Below are 15,760 nucleotides of genomic sequence, written 5' to 3'. Positions count from 1 at the left end.
GTAAACACCAAATAATGCTTTTTTAATAATTATTTTGTTATTTTTTATAACTATTTTGTTATTTCAAAACTACAAAAGCCCTTACTAGTCCGTATCCCCAGAGTAGCGGTGAAGACGCCTTTCCCATTTATTTTGTGTGCAGTCTCTTCTCTGCTTGCAGGTGCTGTTCCACCTCACTGTCGAGCCTCCCCTTCCCCAACCCGCAAACGCTGGGCTTGGGAGGCGGGAAAGCCCTTCCTTTCACTACCCACAGGGAAAATACACTAACCACCTAAATTGGAAGATGGAATTTTAAAGGTTAAATGAGGGATTCAGGACATTTCCCAAGAGGTCATATGACCAACTTAACAGCTGGTATGATGTGCTTAAAATAACACATTAACTTTTACTTGTAATATATTTATACAAATGCTATGTAGTCATGCTGATACTACATAAAAATTAAAGTTGAAAACAAAATTTATTTTATCAGTAGTCCTAAAAATGCAGCAGAGCTCAATAAATAGGATGCTCTCACAAGGAGGAAGCTTTAAACATTAGGTAAGGTATATAATTTAATATGCTAAAAATGAGAAGACAAACAAGGCAAGGGGACAGGGAGTACATAGAAAAATAACTTCATGATTTCCTTCATTTTGACTGTATTGCTTTCTTGTCTCTAGGAGGGAAGACTTGGACGTCAAAAGTAACAAAATATTTGAGAAGAGAATTTACATCCTTCTGTTCTAGATGGTATTCTTCTGCTATTTTCTCAGCAGTCCATGTATCTGGATGAAGTTTATGATTGTTGAGAAGTGTCAGTGCCTCTACAATGGAAATTTTGCCTTTGGGAATGTTCTCAATACTTATGTCAAAGTGATGGCCCTTGGGCAATCGGAACTCCTTTGGCTCTGGACGTGTTCCAGCATCTTCTACCTAGTAGGAAAAGACAGACAAATAAAAAGGCTTTCAAGATGAGAGAAAAGATTTGACACCTACAGCATGCTTCTCAAATCCACAAATGCATACTATACCTGCTTCTCCAAAACACATTTTCTCATTATAATGGCATTCTGGCCACATCGCCGCCATTAAATAACTATAGTTCAATCATTAAGAAATTAAGGTAATTCTAGAAAATAACACTCAAATGTATACCATCTACTCACATCATTTCATTTGTATATTAAAAGAGCAATAACTTGAATAGATCAAGACTGCTTCAGAAGGGCAGGGCTCTGATGTGGCCTTATCATCTCCATTCTGTTTCCTAGTTTGCCATTTATATCCAAATGCTGTGAATACATTTAAATGCTGCTAGAGATTTTGCCTCTGGAGAGAAAATAAATGAATGCTTCTAATACTCAAGCAAACAAAAACGAAACATTCTGTGCACATCCACCTTCCTATCTGCCTGCCCTGTCCAAGCTGCGCTTCATTCCTGTTGCCTCGTTCTGCACCGTCATGCCCTTGTACTTTCACCCCACCCTGCCTAACGCTGCTGTTTGGTCAAAATATAAAAATGCTCCAGTCACCTTTTAAAAATACGCACAAACCCAAAACCAACACTTCCTTCTTTTTAGTTAAGCTTTACAACATAATGGGTTTTGGTGACACCTAATCCAGAGGATTAGATGTTAATCCAGAAGGCACTGTTCAGGCGTCCTCTGAAGTCACCGCAGCATCTGACACTGGGTTTCAGCGCCACCCTCCTCCCAGTGTTCCACCTGTCTCTCCAGTGGTCCCTTTGTCATTTGTTCCTGGGCTCTTTCCCTGAAGCTGCCCCTTAAATGTGGGTGTGCTGCAGACTGTGGCCCAGGCCCTCCTGTCACCCTGCACTCTATTGCTCTTCCCAAGTAAGCCCACATCACGCCTGCACTTTCATCACTACCCAAATTACTTCCAAAGGTGATTGCAAACCCGTACCTTTCTCCTTACTTTCAGACCCAAACTCCCAAATGCCGAATGGGCATCTCTACTTAATCTACAAATACCTCCAAACAAACACGTTTAAAACTAAACTTATCCCTTTCCTCTGAAAACCCAATTCTATCCCCTCATTCTCTCTCTCAACACCACCCACTTCCCATATCCCATTCTGAAACTCAAAACTTCTCCCATGTCCTGTATACTGACACCTCCCTCTTCCTCACTCCTAATATCCAATCAGTGACAAAGTCCTATTGATACTGCCTCCAAGGTCCCTCTGGAAGCCATTCACTTCTCTCCCAATTACTAAATCACTTTAGTCCAAGCCAATGTGTCTGGAAGAAACTACTACAAAAGCTTCTTAACTGGTCTCCTTTAATTGGATAAAACACAGTTTGTTCTCTCCCAGCCCATTCTCAAAATGGTCCGCTATGAAGCAAATCTCAAGTCAGTTTTCCACAAGACTCTTCAATGACTTCGCTTAGCCACAGGACAAACCCCAAATTTCTTAGCAAGACAAAAAAGGACCTCCGTGCTCTGGCTCCCATCATCCCCACCCCACCTCATTTCTCCCAAATTCATCCCTCACACCTCCCCATAACTATTCTGAACTCTGACCCTACTCCAAAGGTGTGATATGATCTCGTACCTTTGTACTGAAACTATGGCCTGAAACACTCTTCCCAACTTCACTTTCCAAAATTGAAAGCTCCCATGTAGACCAATTTCAATTACACTCAAAATCCAAGTGGAACTTATTAAAGAACCTGATACTCTGCCTCAAGTTTACCTAGAAAAAAATGTGTGACAAGAGCTAAGAAATTTTTGAAAAGAGAGAGAAGGTCTAATGCATATCAAGATACATTATAAACCTCTATAAATTTATAAAATCTGATTCTAACATAGAAATAGAAAAATCAATAAATAAAACTGAAATCTATAAACAGACTAGTATGTATATATATTAGTATTTTAAAGGAATGAGAAAAGGACTGGGTTACTTAATAAATTATGTTTAGACAATGGACCATTCAGCTAAAAAAATCTTCACACATCACTGCACTTAATGGCAAACAAAAATGTTGACAAAATATACAGTAATATAAGTACTAGTGGAAAAAATTCAGAATACTGTTTTTATGTTAGAGTGAGCCCAGGCTTCCTAAAGCACAAAGGACAAAAAGGCGTTATTTCACAGACTTCTGAACAATAATAAATTAAAAAGCCAAATCAAAAATAATCATTTCACATAAGGTATGCACACTCACTGATGTCTAGAGGCATCACAATGTACTGCCAAAAAGAAAAAAAGGGACAAAGAACATAAATAGGTACCTCAAACTTTTTAAAAATCAGTCCCCATGAGCCTTTTTAGACTTCCCTAATAATGCCTTTAAATTCTAATATCACCGTATATCTCTTTATGCATTGTATCTCTATATGGTTTATATGTAAAAAGCATTACATATTTTTTGCTCCCCAAGAGCCACTTTTCAAATGCATGATTTAGTGTAACATGAGAAAAACAACACTTGGAAATATTACTCAACAACTGCCTAAAAATAACAAAGAATATGAACATCAACTTCTATTATCTTTTTTATGTGAGCATGTGGTGATAACTGAACCTGGTAACTGCTGTTACATGTAATAATTTTAAACCTTTATTTTATGTGAGTTTTATTTCTCTTCTCTATCAAAAGTTATACTAATAACTATACCTGTACAGTGCATTGCCTATCCAGAGAGAAGTGAGAACCAGAAAATTTTATAATGGAAAGAAATTTGGAAGTTGTCACAGGCACTTGCCTCTCCTTTGATCAAACTCTTCTCCTTACTTAGAACCTTCCTGCCCCCACAAACCTACTGGTTAACTCCCAGTCATCCTTCAGGCCTGAGCTCAAACATCTCTTCCTCAGAAACCACGCATTCAGGGTGGTATGGCCGTAGACCCGATCCTCCAATTTCAAACAGGTCTTCCTGAGACACTCACAGTGCCTATATTTCTCCTTCAATATTTTCTCCCTCACAGACATATCAGTAATTATGAAATATGGTTGCTCATCTGCTTAATGCCTGTGTCCCTCACAATACCACAAGCACTGTGAGAACAAGGACTAGATGTTGTTCATCACTATACACAAAGCATTTATGCCTGGGATTTATAGATTTACATATAAGTTCCCACTCTCAGTGTAATCTTTTACATATCCTATCTGAACATATCCTTAAGAAATCAATTAAAAAACCCAAATACCAGCAATACAACATTAAAAGAATCCCTGAGGTTGAAACATACTTCAATACACTGAAGGGTAAGAATACTTTTAAAGCTCTCCTTTGGTCATTCAAATGACAACCACTGGAAGTACTTTACCAAATGCCATAAGTTCTGAAATAATATAAAATAGTTTATACAGTTGCATTCAAGCAGTACTTTCACAAGTCCTTTAGAATTTCAGTGAATAACCAGTGAACCAAGGCATGTGTGTCTTGCTTCGACCACTAGACTTAAACTCTGGCAGTGCACTGTATTCTGGTCACAACTACACTGATGTTTTACACTTGCAGAGCTCCTCACTCTGTCTTACTATTTGCATACTTTTCTGATAATTATCCTGGAGTGCAAAAAGGATAAACTATTTACTTAATTAAAACACACATTACCTGCATAGAAGACATAGGAGGATCTTTGGAATCAACATACACAGCTTTCAGTAATGACAGCAGTTTGTCATCTTTTCTATCGATTTCTTTCTTAATATCTGGATGGCCTGTGGAAAGATTGTCACAATATTAAAAGCAAAGCAAAGTTCCCTTTGAGATCCTAAACACTTAACACACGCCAGTCACTTTTAGTTTTTTGTTAAAAAACCACCACTTGGACAGTACGAAACGTGTTTTAAAGTAAACCCAAATGCTAGGTCAGGCTCGGTGTCCAGCGGTCTGTGACGCCACCTGGGGACAACTTCCGTGGCACGTAAGTCCTTCTGAAAGTGATTCCCTCCACCAAAAGGCCGTACAGGAAAGGCAAAAAGCCGGCGAGGACCGCGGCAGCCGCACCATTCACCGGTCCTCACCTCCGGGACCCTGAAGCCAGCGGAGCCGCAGATACAATAGCTGGCCCAAGAGGGCTGGCTCAATGTCATCGGCTCGGTGGCTGGACCCGAACCACTGCGGCCGAGTCCTGTCAACCCAACGACCGTATCAACGTCCACCCGCGCGACACAGTCCGCACAAGAAGCCCGCGAGCAGGGCCTGAGCACCCAAGCACCACTTACTCTTCGTCTGATCTCGCAGGTGGCTCTTGGTGGCGGGGTGCCTGGGAGCGGGAGAGGGCTTCACCTTGCTGATTTCCCGTTCCGCCCGGTTCTCGAGATTGACATTCCTGATCGCGCGAATCACCGCAGCCCCCATCTTCTCACAACATGATGCCCTCAGGTTCACACCGCACGTGGGAATCCCGGCGAGGGTGACCCCGGGACGCACCGAGCATGCGCAAATCGGTCGCCCCGCTCTCGCTCCGGAAAACCAGCGCTAAAAGCGCGCCGTTTGCCCCCTTGCGGTTGGGAGGGTACATGCCGCTTCTCCGCCTACAGTGAATCAAAGTGCCTCTCTCCGGGAAGGGGCTCCCAGAGGCGCCTGCCTCAGAAGGGAGGGGACGGACCTTAGGGCTCGGACACACACTGGTTCTCAACTCGGGAGACTCCTGAACACACCCGGGAAACTTTCAAACAGCTCCACGCCTTTCAGACTTTCTGATTTAATTCTCTGCAGTGAGGCCAGACATTGGTTGAAGCTTTTCACGTGATTCCGAAGTTGCAGGCTGAGTAGAGAAAGTCTTAGGATATTGACCTTGAAGTCCCTGCAGCGAAAGAGGGGCCAATAAAAATGCAACTACCTGTATCCGGAATTGAACCCGGATGAAAGAAGGTTTGAAAAATGCCCTTTCCTGCTTTTGTGAAAGGAACGTAATGAGGGCGTGCTCATTTTCGATGAATATTTATTCTGCCACTCTTTTATTTAAATGCCCTTTATTTTCTTGTCCTCTTGCCTGATGCATTTCTGAACCACCCTGTTCTCTTTGTCTTGATTTTTTACATCCCGCTGTCATAACTCATCTGACCTAATTTCATCCATATCACTTATGCTGCCCATCCTTTTCCCTTTATTTTTGAGATTAATTTGTGTTATTTGTCCATACTTTTATTTTGATACTAATTTGTGTTAAATGCTGAATCAGCGCGCCATTCTCATTTTCCCTGCCTTACTCTTTTCTTTTTAAACCAGGGAAACCTTCTTGTAACTTAATGAAAGGAACGCCAATTACACATTCTTTTGAAAAATGGTGTTCCGCGTTCCCCATTTCTGAATTGATTACTGTGTTGCTATTTTTATTTAGATTCTTTAGAAATATTGTCATTAATCCATTATAAAAGAACCTACCAGGAAGTATCAGGGTTTCCAAAGCTACAGTATTTTTCACAGACTGCGACTGCAAAGATCTGCTTTTGGTGTCCCAGATCTGCTCAGCAAAATGAGGTTGGTTGTTGGTTTTGCTTAGTTTTGCTTTCATATCGGGTAAAAGAGAAGAGAGAGTCCATGTAAAGATAACCGACTTGAAGTAATAACTTAAAAAAAACTGGTAGTTTTACTTAAACAAAACTAATGCAATTGTTAAATATATTTAATCATAGCAAAAGTACTACAAGCACCCTAGCTTCTACCATAGATTATCATGAAGAGTTTTTTTTTTTTTTACTGGGATTGGTTTTGGATTATAGAAGTTAAATCCAGTGTTCTCTGGTAGAGTTAGTTGGTAAATTATCCTGAAGGTGGCAGGCTACTCCAAGAATTCCATCTTTAGGACAAGCATGCTCTTAACGTGGTGCTTTTTTTAGCCCAGGTGTTTATAATTATTTTCACAGGTGCCAAGAAATTTTCATCTGCCTCATTATTTCCATGAGCTTCAAAAATTATTGTAGCAATTCCACTCATTGCCTGTTAAAAGTGAAAAACAGTTTTCAAGGAAATCTACCACATTTCTGGCAGCCTGAAAAAGTAATTTTAGACAGAAGTTACAGGCAGTGGAAGTGTAGGTTGCTGTGGGGATCACCACGTGAAAGAATTCCTTGAATTCCCACATTGAGATAGAGTTTGGACTCAACATTTATGGGACATCCAGCTTATGCCAGCTGCTCTGCCTGGTCCTGGCCTGTTGCTGCTGTTTACACCTGCAAGGAACAGAAGAGAAGGCAAGGCAGGGGGACTCACCAGAAGTGCACAATTGCTTGTGACCCCTGACAATCGTTATGGAATTAAAACTTGAACCATGATGACATGATTCCAGCTCTTGTCAAAACATGTAATTTAACAGGAAGGCTGAAGTCAGAACTCCCCCTGGGCTTATGTTAGGGATTGAAGTCAGGTCACCAACTCGAATGCTGCTCAGAATTAAGCGTCTATCTCTGCAGATTGTGATGATGGGTATGTATTTCTGAAAACCTCAAGATGCAAATGAAATAAACTCAGGATCTTGCCAATATACCAGAATATAAATTCTATGAGAAAAAGAATTTTTGTCCGTTTTATTCACTCCTGTATTCGTCACATTGAATAGTGACTGGTACACAATAGGAACTAAATAAGTGTCAGGTAAATCTCAAATGAACTCAAAGCAAGGCCTCTGAGCAGGAGTCCAGGACCTAGACAGTTCTCTATTCCCGAATAACAGCCTCTTTGCTAAAAGTCACTAATTCTGGTGAACTATAGTCCTCACCTTAAAGTTGGGGTAATAGTAATTTTGATGGGTTTCACACAGTTCAAAAATTTAAACTGTCTAGTATGGCTAGAGTGTCATCCTGATATGCCAGGGTCGTGGGTTCAATCTCTGGTCAGGGCACATACAAAAATCAACCAATGAATGCACGAATACATGGAACAGCAAATTAATGTCTCTCTCCTTCTCCCTCTCTCTAAAATCAATAACAAAATAAAGTGTCTAGTATGCTACCTGGCTTAGAATAAGATGTTTCACATTGGCAACGCTTTCATTTTCCAGAGGAGCAGAGAGAAATTTAAAAAGGAACCAAACATCCTGAAGCCCTGGTCTTACAGGCGAACAGAAGGGATACAATAACTAAATATCTGAAAGTAAAGTAAGACCCGGATTCTTCAAAAATTTAGTTTTGGAAAATGGTGTGCTAAGTTTGACTTGTATTTGCTGGTTCGTGTGCTCTGCACACCAGTGGCATCGCACTGCTGGGTTCACTAAGGTTGACTTTGGGCAGCATCATTAACTCAGGAGCACAAAGTGCCACCTGTCTGTGCCTGACACTGGCAGCGGGAATTGTCTCTAACTGGTCTCCCTCACTTGCTTTCCACCCCACTCCTCAATCTTTCTCTCTCTACCTAGACTGTTACCTTTGTGCACCCCTTCCTTTGGATATAATTCAACCACATTCTGTATTCTCCACAGAAATGGCAGTCACTAAACCCAGGATACTGGTGACTCAAGGAGTCCAGGATAGCCCTCAGAGATTTCACAGCCTAAATCCGAACTGCTAGTGGCCAGCTCGGCAGATTTGCAGAGGAATGACTCATCCTGACAGTGAGAACCTGCCCAGGGCCTGGACTGCAGCTCAGGGGCCAGGGCATTACTGGGTCCAACCAAGATCATTTACAACATTCCCAGGCTGGGCCAGTTCCATAGTGATATACAGTGATGCACTTGGTTAACCTACTATTGTAGGTTATTAAACCTTGACTATTTGGGAGAAAAAAAAGCAAAAGCATACTAGGTTGTGAGCAGATCCAGTATGCATACTGAGAAACACGGGATCTCACTGATCAGAATTATCAACTCGCAGTTACACGCAGATGCCTGCTCTGTGGCTGCTACATGCATGACTATTGCTGTGGTATGAGTTTCTTATTAGCACTAACAAAATCACCACAGCAGAGTGCCTTAAAATAAACCAAAATTATTTTATGTTCCTGTAAAGGGCCTTACCAGGCTAAAATCAGAATGTCAGTAGAGCTGTCTTTTCTCCTGGGAACTCGAGGAGAAAATTCCTTGTTTGTTTTTGTTTTGTTTGTTTTGGGTTTTGGCTTCTAGAGACTTCCAGTATTTCTCGGCAACCAGTAATTGATAATCTGTTGTCCTGTCTTCTCTAACTATGACTCTTCTGTCTCCCTCTTTCCCTTATAATACTCTTACAATTATATGGACCTAACATGAATAAGTCCAGAATAATCTCCCCATCTCAGGGTCCTTTATGTAATCACATCTGCAAAGTACCTTCTGCAGGTTCTGGGGGTTAAGAGGTAAACATCTTTGGGGAGTTGTTGTTCTGCTCACCACAGTCATGTCTTCAGAACACTCACATCTACCAGGGTAGCTGCGATCATGCAGTAAACGTCAAAGAGTGATGGGCATAATGCCCAGTGCTTTTCATCCTGGGCTTCACCAAGCTTGTCTTCCAATGAAACTACCTAAATGTTGAAAGAAGAAAACCATCTTGTTTGGATAGTAGCAGTCTTTCTCTCAGCGTTTGCCTAAGAGCCATAGTAGCTTGCTAGTAAATTTGACACTAACTTGCCAGCACTGCACAGGGAGTCTTTCTTTCTTATGTCCCGCCCCCCCCCCCCTTTGGAGTACCTGGATCTGAGAAGGGCTCTTCCTTGTTTGGCTACACAAAGCAACACAACCCATTTCCCTAATCATGGCACCTTGGAGACACCAAGTCTATCATTTTTCTTACTTCCTATTCCTTTATTTCCCTCTGGCTTTAGAATTTTACAATCATCCACCCATATCTTTCAGGATATTGAGGGTTTTCTTCTTTCCTCTGCCTGTACCTACTTTTAAAGGCAGGTACTCCTGGGGAAGGCAGTTAGTTTGCGGGAGAGCCTATGAGTGCTCTGAACCTGCCAACCGGAAGAAGGTAGTTGTCTGAAAAGTGGGGGAGAGAGAAGGAAAGTAGAGGCACAGGTCACGGAAAAAAAGGAAAATGAAAGAGAAGGGAAGAAAGGTAGAAGAAAATAGATTCAGAAGTAGAGAAGACTGTTTATAGCCCTGGACATGGCAAGGAGGCTCCTCGCAGCTCCTCACCTGCAGTTCCTTCTTTGCCCTTTCTCCTTACACAAAGCGGAAATAAACATGAAAAGAAACAATTATCAAAATATGTGGCATGAGTCAAAGCATTATTGGAAGAAAATGTGTGTGTTTCTACTAAATAGTAGGTGTTACAACACTATAAAGATTGAAGGCAAATGAGTTAAGCATTTAAGTCACGACATAAGAAAAATAATATCAAAAAATGTAAAGGACTGAATGATAAATCAGATATAATTATGTAGAAAAAGAACCCAGTTCTTTTAAAATATACTGTCTGACAAATTTAAGTAAAAATAAAGGCATAAATAAAACCCTTTGGAATTTTCTTCCAAAAAATATCATCACAAGTATAAAGAATTTATTTTAACTGGGAGAAAGTGTATACAACTTTAATATATATCTCCTCCCTGTAAGTAACTTATTTCTGACAAATAAAATGTGGCAAATGTGAACAGAATTGAGTTGAATAGGATAGAGCATAGGTATAGCATAGAATAGAATGTAGACTAAAATATAGTCACTCTCGTGATCATTTATGTTAGATAATACTCCATCTAGGAGACAGGAGTGAGGCTCTCTTGTTGGTCTTAATGAAGCAAGCTGCCATGTTACAGGGGCTTTCAGAGAGCCTGTAAAGAAGCCACATGGCAAAGAATCTCAGGGGCCTTCAGGAGATGAAAGCAGCCCCCAAGGGACAACCAGAAAAAAACAGGCATCTCAATCTCACAACCACAAAGGCCTGAATTTTTCCAACACCCACATGAGCCCGGAAGAGCCCGAGCTGCAGAAATTAACCCAGCCCAGGCAATACTGTATAATTACTTAAATTTATTCACTAAATATATCTGGTTCACTTCAGCACCCATTAATAATAAATTTAACCATCTAAGAATAGAATGAAACTTTATTTTCTTGATAAAGAGTACATATTAAAAAATTATAGGAAATATCAAATTAAGTGGTGAAATATTAGAAGCAACCTGAGTGAAGTCAGTGCACTCTGTTATTGGTCCTGTTGAACCTTTTGCTGATGGTCCTAGCTAATAAACAGCAAGAAAAGGACATAAGAATGATTTGTTCTTTTGCAAATTCAATACCTCTGTCTTCCTAGAATATTTAAGAGTATCATTCAAAAATATTAGATCTTATAAAAGAATTCAATATGGTCAAGAAATCTTATTGGTGATGGCCACAAAAACTATTATGCTTCTTGAAATAAACTTCCAAAACTGTGCAAAGCCCAAATTAAGTAAACCACAAAACTTATGAAAATTTGAAAGGAACTCATGGCTAAATATACTAGATTTCTTGATGAAGGTGCATTTTAAAAATGTCAATTCTTCCACAAATTAATCTACAAATTTGATGTTTTTGATTGAAATTGTGAAGCAAAACACGAAAACTGATACTAAAGTTCATCTGGAAGAGAACATTTGAAAAAATAAGCAGTTGAGCCCTGGCCAGATGGCTCAGTTGGTCGGAACATCATCCTGTGCACCAAAAAGTTGCAGGTTGGAACCCTGGTTGGGGCTCATATAGGAGGCAACGGACCAATGATGTTTCTCTCACATCTTTCACTCCCTTTCTCCCTTTGTTTCTAAAATGCAATAAATATTTCCTTAGACAAAGATTAAAAAACAGGCAATTAATTTTTGAAAAACAGCAATGATGGAGGACAGAAGATATTAGAATACAATATGAATCTTTACTGTGTAACTGACACAAGGGTAGGTACATAAATCCGTAAGTGTAGCAGTGACGGGACAGATCTGTGTGTAGAGTGACATGTAAAGCCACTCTGACGTAGGGAGCTAATGCTGCCCCCCAGACAGACAGCCACATTTCCAACCACAGTTACTCACCGGTCTGTCGGACCCTTTGCTCTCCATCCCCACGTGTCCCTTGGAGCCCTGTGTCCTTTCTTCTCTTCCCTTTTCCCTCATTGCATAGCTTTCCCTCCACATCCCCACAGTCTTGCTTTTTATGGCAGTAAAAAGCATTTTGTCATGGCTTTGGTTCAATTCCGGTGAAGTAATTTTGTTCTGTCCATAGCAATTTTATTAGTACCATAATTCTTTCTCTTGGCCCTAGCTACAGAAGGTACTCCTCACAATTTGGCAAGAAACACAACGTAAGAACTCATAAAGAATTCAAAAATTAATGTTAATCTCAAAAATTAGAAAGATAGGGACTATGAAACAGAATTTCAGAAGGACTCCAGAAAATCATACATGCGATTACACAAAGATTTTGCCATTGAAAATGGGGAAATTATGATTCATGCAAATATAAAAACATGTGTCAGTGATTTTAACTCATAATAAATAAATAAATAAATAAATAAATAAAGGAATCAGTAAGATTTACAACCAGTTAAAAGAATCAAAAAACATGCCAACAGGAATGTTTTGAGAGAGATGGTGGGGAGGTGGTTAGGAAGAAAAAGGCATGGAGAATGGGAAAGGTCTGTAAATGATAAAATGCAGAGTTTGGTCCTTTTTCTCTCTGTGTGAGGTTCTCTGGAATGGAAGTTAAAGAGTCATAAATCTGTTTTAGAAAGATGATTGCCAGCTGCATGAAGGACGGTTTAGAAGAGAGAGAGAGAGACCAGGTAGGAGGCTATTAGTGTCTGGGTGGGAGGTAAGATTTTTTGTCTCATTTTCTTGTGGACATCTGTTTGATAAGAGGTCTTTGGAGGGACACTGTTTAGATATATCTTCCACTTAAGCTGGAATAAACAACGACCTACATAGAGGAATTTGGAATTCAGAGACTGGAGCATAAAATGCAGTCTTTTATTTTAATATTGTCATGTGCCTTGGTATAGTTAACTTTTGAAGGGCTTTTGATGAAATAGAGGTTCAGAATATGTCAGTGTGATCCTGTGGGCTTACATGTGCCTAACGCCTGGCCGCAGGCTCAGTAACATTTGTGCTTCTAGAGAAAGCTAAAAATACCAGTGCTGTCCACAGATCTAAGCAGTGTGATTTAGTAAACCTGCATATGGGGGTTCTGTGTTTGTCAAAAACACAATTTATTTACCTACCTAGCTTTATTCTGATAAGGAATTTGAATATGTTTTCTGTAAGAAATTATAAATGTTTACGCAAGTAAGAAAGATTTTAAAAGGTTTTAAGTTTTGTAACTTTGTTAGAAAACTAGTACCAGCCCTTTTTAAAATAACTTTGATTATGAAAATTTCAAACACACTTAAATGTGCATAGTTTAGTATAATAAATCACCATGCACCCTTTACCTGGTACCGTTAATTATAAATTCATGGGAAAATATAATTTTTCTAAATAGTAGTATACCTCCCCATTTGCCCACTTCCCCCATGAATTGCTTATTTTGAAGCAAATCTTATACGTTATCATTCTAAGGGCATCTTACAAAGGCAGGACTGCTCTTTTAAGATATAACATAATAGCCCTGGCTGGTGTGGCTCAGTGGATTGAGCACTGGCCTGCCAACCAAGGGGTCACTGGTTTGATTCCCAGTCAGGGCATCTGCCTGGGTTTCGGGCCAGGTCCCCAGTAGGGGATGCACTAGAGGCAACCACACATAGGTGTTTCTCTCCCTCTCTTTCTCCCTCACTTACCCTCTTTCTGAAAATAAATAAAATATTTAAAAACATATATAACCATAATAATAGTAATCTTTTTAAAAGAGCTATAAATGAGAAAAGTTAGACTTCTGGATAGGTTTACATTTGGTAATTTGTTATTATTTGTTTTCAGTGAACTTAAGCAGTAAGTCATAATACGGTGGTTAAACACTTCATGCACAAGAAGCTGTCGAAATGGTAACTCACCCACTCTGCACACTTCACTGCCCACAGGCTTCCCTCTCACTGTCTTCCCTCCCTCTAAAAGGCTGGAGAGTTTGCTGTTCCTCAGAAGAGTGACTCTGGAATTTCAAGATGCCAAAAGTGAACTCACCCAGCTCATTTCTGTATCACTTCCTGCTACAAGGCCATTTTTGTTTTTAACGGGTTGGTTGACCCAGATGACAAGAGAAATATGATTCATATGAATAAGAACATCTCATTCCTTCTTTCTTGCCAGCCCCCTACCTCTACCCACCAAATCAGGGTTCTGCTTAGTGCCCCAGACGTACAGTTAATAGCTCTACTTTGCATGCAAGTGACAACATTTTTTATCTTCTAACGCAGAACTGATAGAAGAGAAAGAAGACATATACTCATGAATAGTAGATCATGCAGCAAAATTCCTAAATTTGACACTTAAGACAACTAAGATCTAGAGAAGTAGTAGGCTAAATAATGGCACCAGAGACATCCAGGTCTGTGGAAGTAGCTCATACGGCAAAAGAGAATTAGCAAGTGTGAATATGCTAAGGCTCTGGAGATGAGATTGTCCAGGAGGACCCTAACTGCAGTCACGAATTTCTTTACGAGAGAGGCAGAGGAAGATCTGACACAGAAAAAGGCAATGTGATCCCTGAAGCAAGATGCTACCTTGCTGGCTTTACAGATGGAGGAAGAGACCATGAGTCAAGGAATGCTGGAAAAGGCAAGGAAACAGATTCTCCCCTGAGACTCCAGGTGGAACATGGCCCTGAGGACGCCGTAATTCTGGCCCAGTTAAACTGATTTTAGACTTCTGACCTCTTCAGTGGTGAGAAAACAGATCTGTGTCATTTTAAGCCACCAAGTTCATTGGAATGTGGTACAACAACCATAGCAAACTAATAAAGGAGGTCTTCACTGTCCTGACCAAGATGACATGGCCAAGTAGAGGTTTAACTGCACTGAATCCCATGCCTTTTGACTCTTGGTTTTAGGGAAAAAGATTGCCACTTTACTGTTCTAATGCTTTCTAGGCAGCCTCAAGTCTTGCTTGTGAAAAGCAGGGTGAGAGATATGGAGTTTTCCCAAGAGACACAAAAACAAGGAAAGATGGTACCCACAGGTTAATCAACAGGGCATGCACAACAGCCTGGGGTTTGTGATGTGTGAACCAGAATTTATGTTTAAACTTCTTCCCACTTTTCCCAGCTCCTAGGAACAGCTTCAAACTGGACAGTGGCTTTAACTGTCTAGTTAACATCCTGGGTGTCAACTCCCAAGTATTTTTACTCATTACTTGTTGAGTTTCCTGTTGCTCACAGATTGACCTTATCAATTCTTCTGCTAAAGAGTAGCCTTTATAGAGCTAGAAGAATGAACAAAAATGACAAGAACCAGGCTGATTTGCTATAGCTTCATGTTCCCTCTCAGACTGCTCTGACCACTCCTTCCCCTACCTCGGCCTATACAGCCTCCAAGTGTGGAGCATCCTGTGTGGTCTGCCGTCTACCCCTTGGCCAGACCTGCCACCTGGGACTGTCTCATGGTCTCCAGGTGCTAAAATCTTCCCAGAAATGTGCTACGTGGTGGCAGTTATAGAGGCAAGCATCTGCTTACCCACCCTTAGATGTTCATAATGAAAACTCTATCCCCATTGGACAAGAGACTTTGAATCAAAAAATAAGTTTCTAATAATGGAATTTTAGCCAGTAGCACAGATTAATGGACTGTTCTGGGAGAGGGGGATGAGTGTATAGCCTCAAATGTCTCAGTGGAATGAATTCTGTCTACTCGAGATTGAGACTTATCCTGTGCCTTTAGAATCCATGGCTTCACAGAGGGAAGGAGAGCCCTGCCTTAAGTATCTGAATTCATTAATTCCATTAATAAACATGTATTGATGGTTTACTATGTGCCAGGCA

The 15,760-nt window shown here is 40.4% G+C and overlaps 1 protein-coding gene across 1 annotated transcript; it reads right to left on the bottom strand.

Annotated features, from left to right (window-relative positions):
- Positions 1–441: 441 nt before the first annotated feature.
- NDUFAF4 (NADH:ubiquinone oxidoreductase complex assembly factor 4) lies at positions 442–5,512 on the bottom strand. Its single transcript, XM_053664935.1, has 3 exons — positions 5,190–5,512; positions 4,576–4,682; positions 442–915 (listed from the first exon to the last, which is right to left on the bottom strand). Exons 1-3 carry the CDS (start codon positions 5,323–5,325, stop codon positions 631–633), a joined length of 528 nt encoding a protein of 175 aa, XP_053520910.1. The 5' UTR covers positions 5,326–5,512; the 3' UTR covers positions 442–630.
- Between the last annotated feature and the right edge of the window lie 10,248 nt (positions 5,513–15,760).

Source organism: Artibeus jamaicensis, unplaced genomic scaffold (assembly GCF_021234435.1).
Source record: "Artibeus jamaicensis isolate MK-2021 breed Jamaican fruit bat unplaced genomic scaffold, CSHL_Jam_final contig_387, whole genome shotgun sequence".
Classification (NCBI taxonomy): Eukaryota; Metazoa; Chordata; class Mammalia; order Chiroptera; family Phyllostomidae; genus Artibeus; species Artibeus jamaicensis.
This window is presented reverse-complemented; position numbering and strand designations above follow the sequence as displayed.

Coding starts and splice junctions, on each gene's coding strand:
- NDUFAF4 (XM_053664935.1), bottom strand. CDS start 5,325: ATGGGGGCTGCGGTGATTCGCGCGATCAGGAATGTCAATCTCGAGAAC. Junction 4,683..5,189: donor CCTGCGAGATCAGACGAAGA/GTAAGTGGTGCT, acceptor ATCTTTCCACAG/GCCATCCAGATATTAAGAAA. Junction 916..4,575: donor CTCCTATGTCTTCTATGCAG/GTAATGTGTGTT, acceptor TTTTCCTACTAG/GTAGAAGATGCTGGAACACG.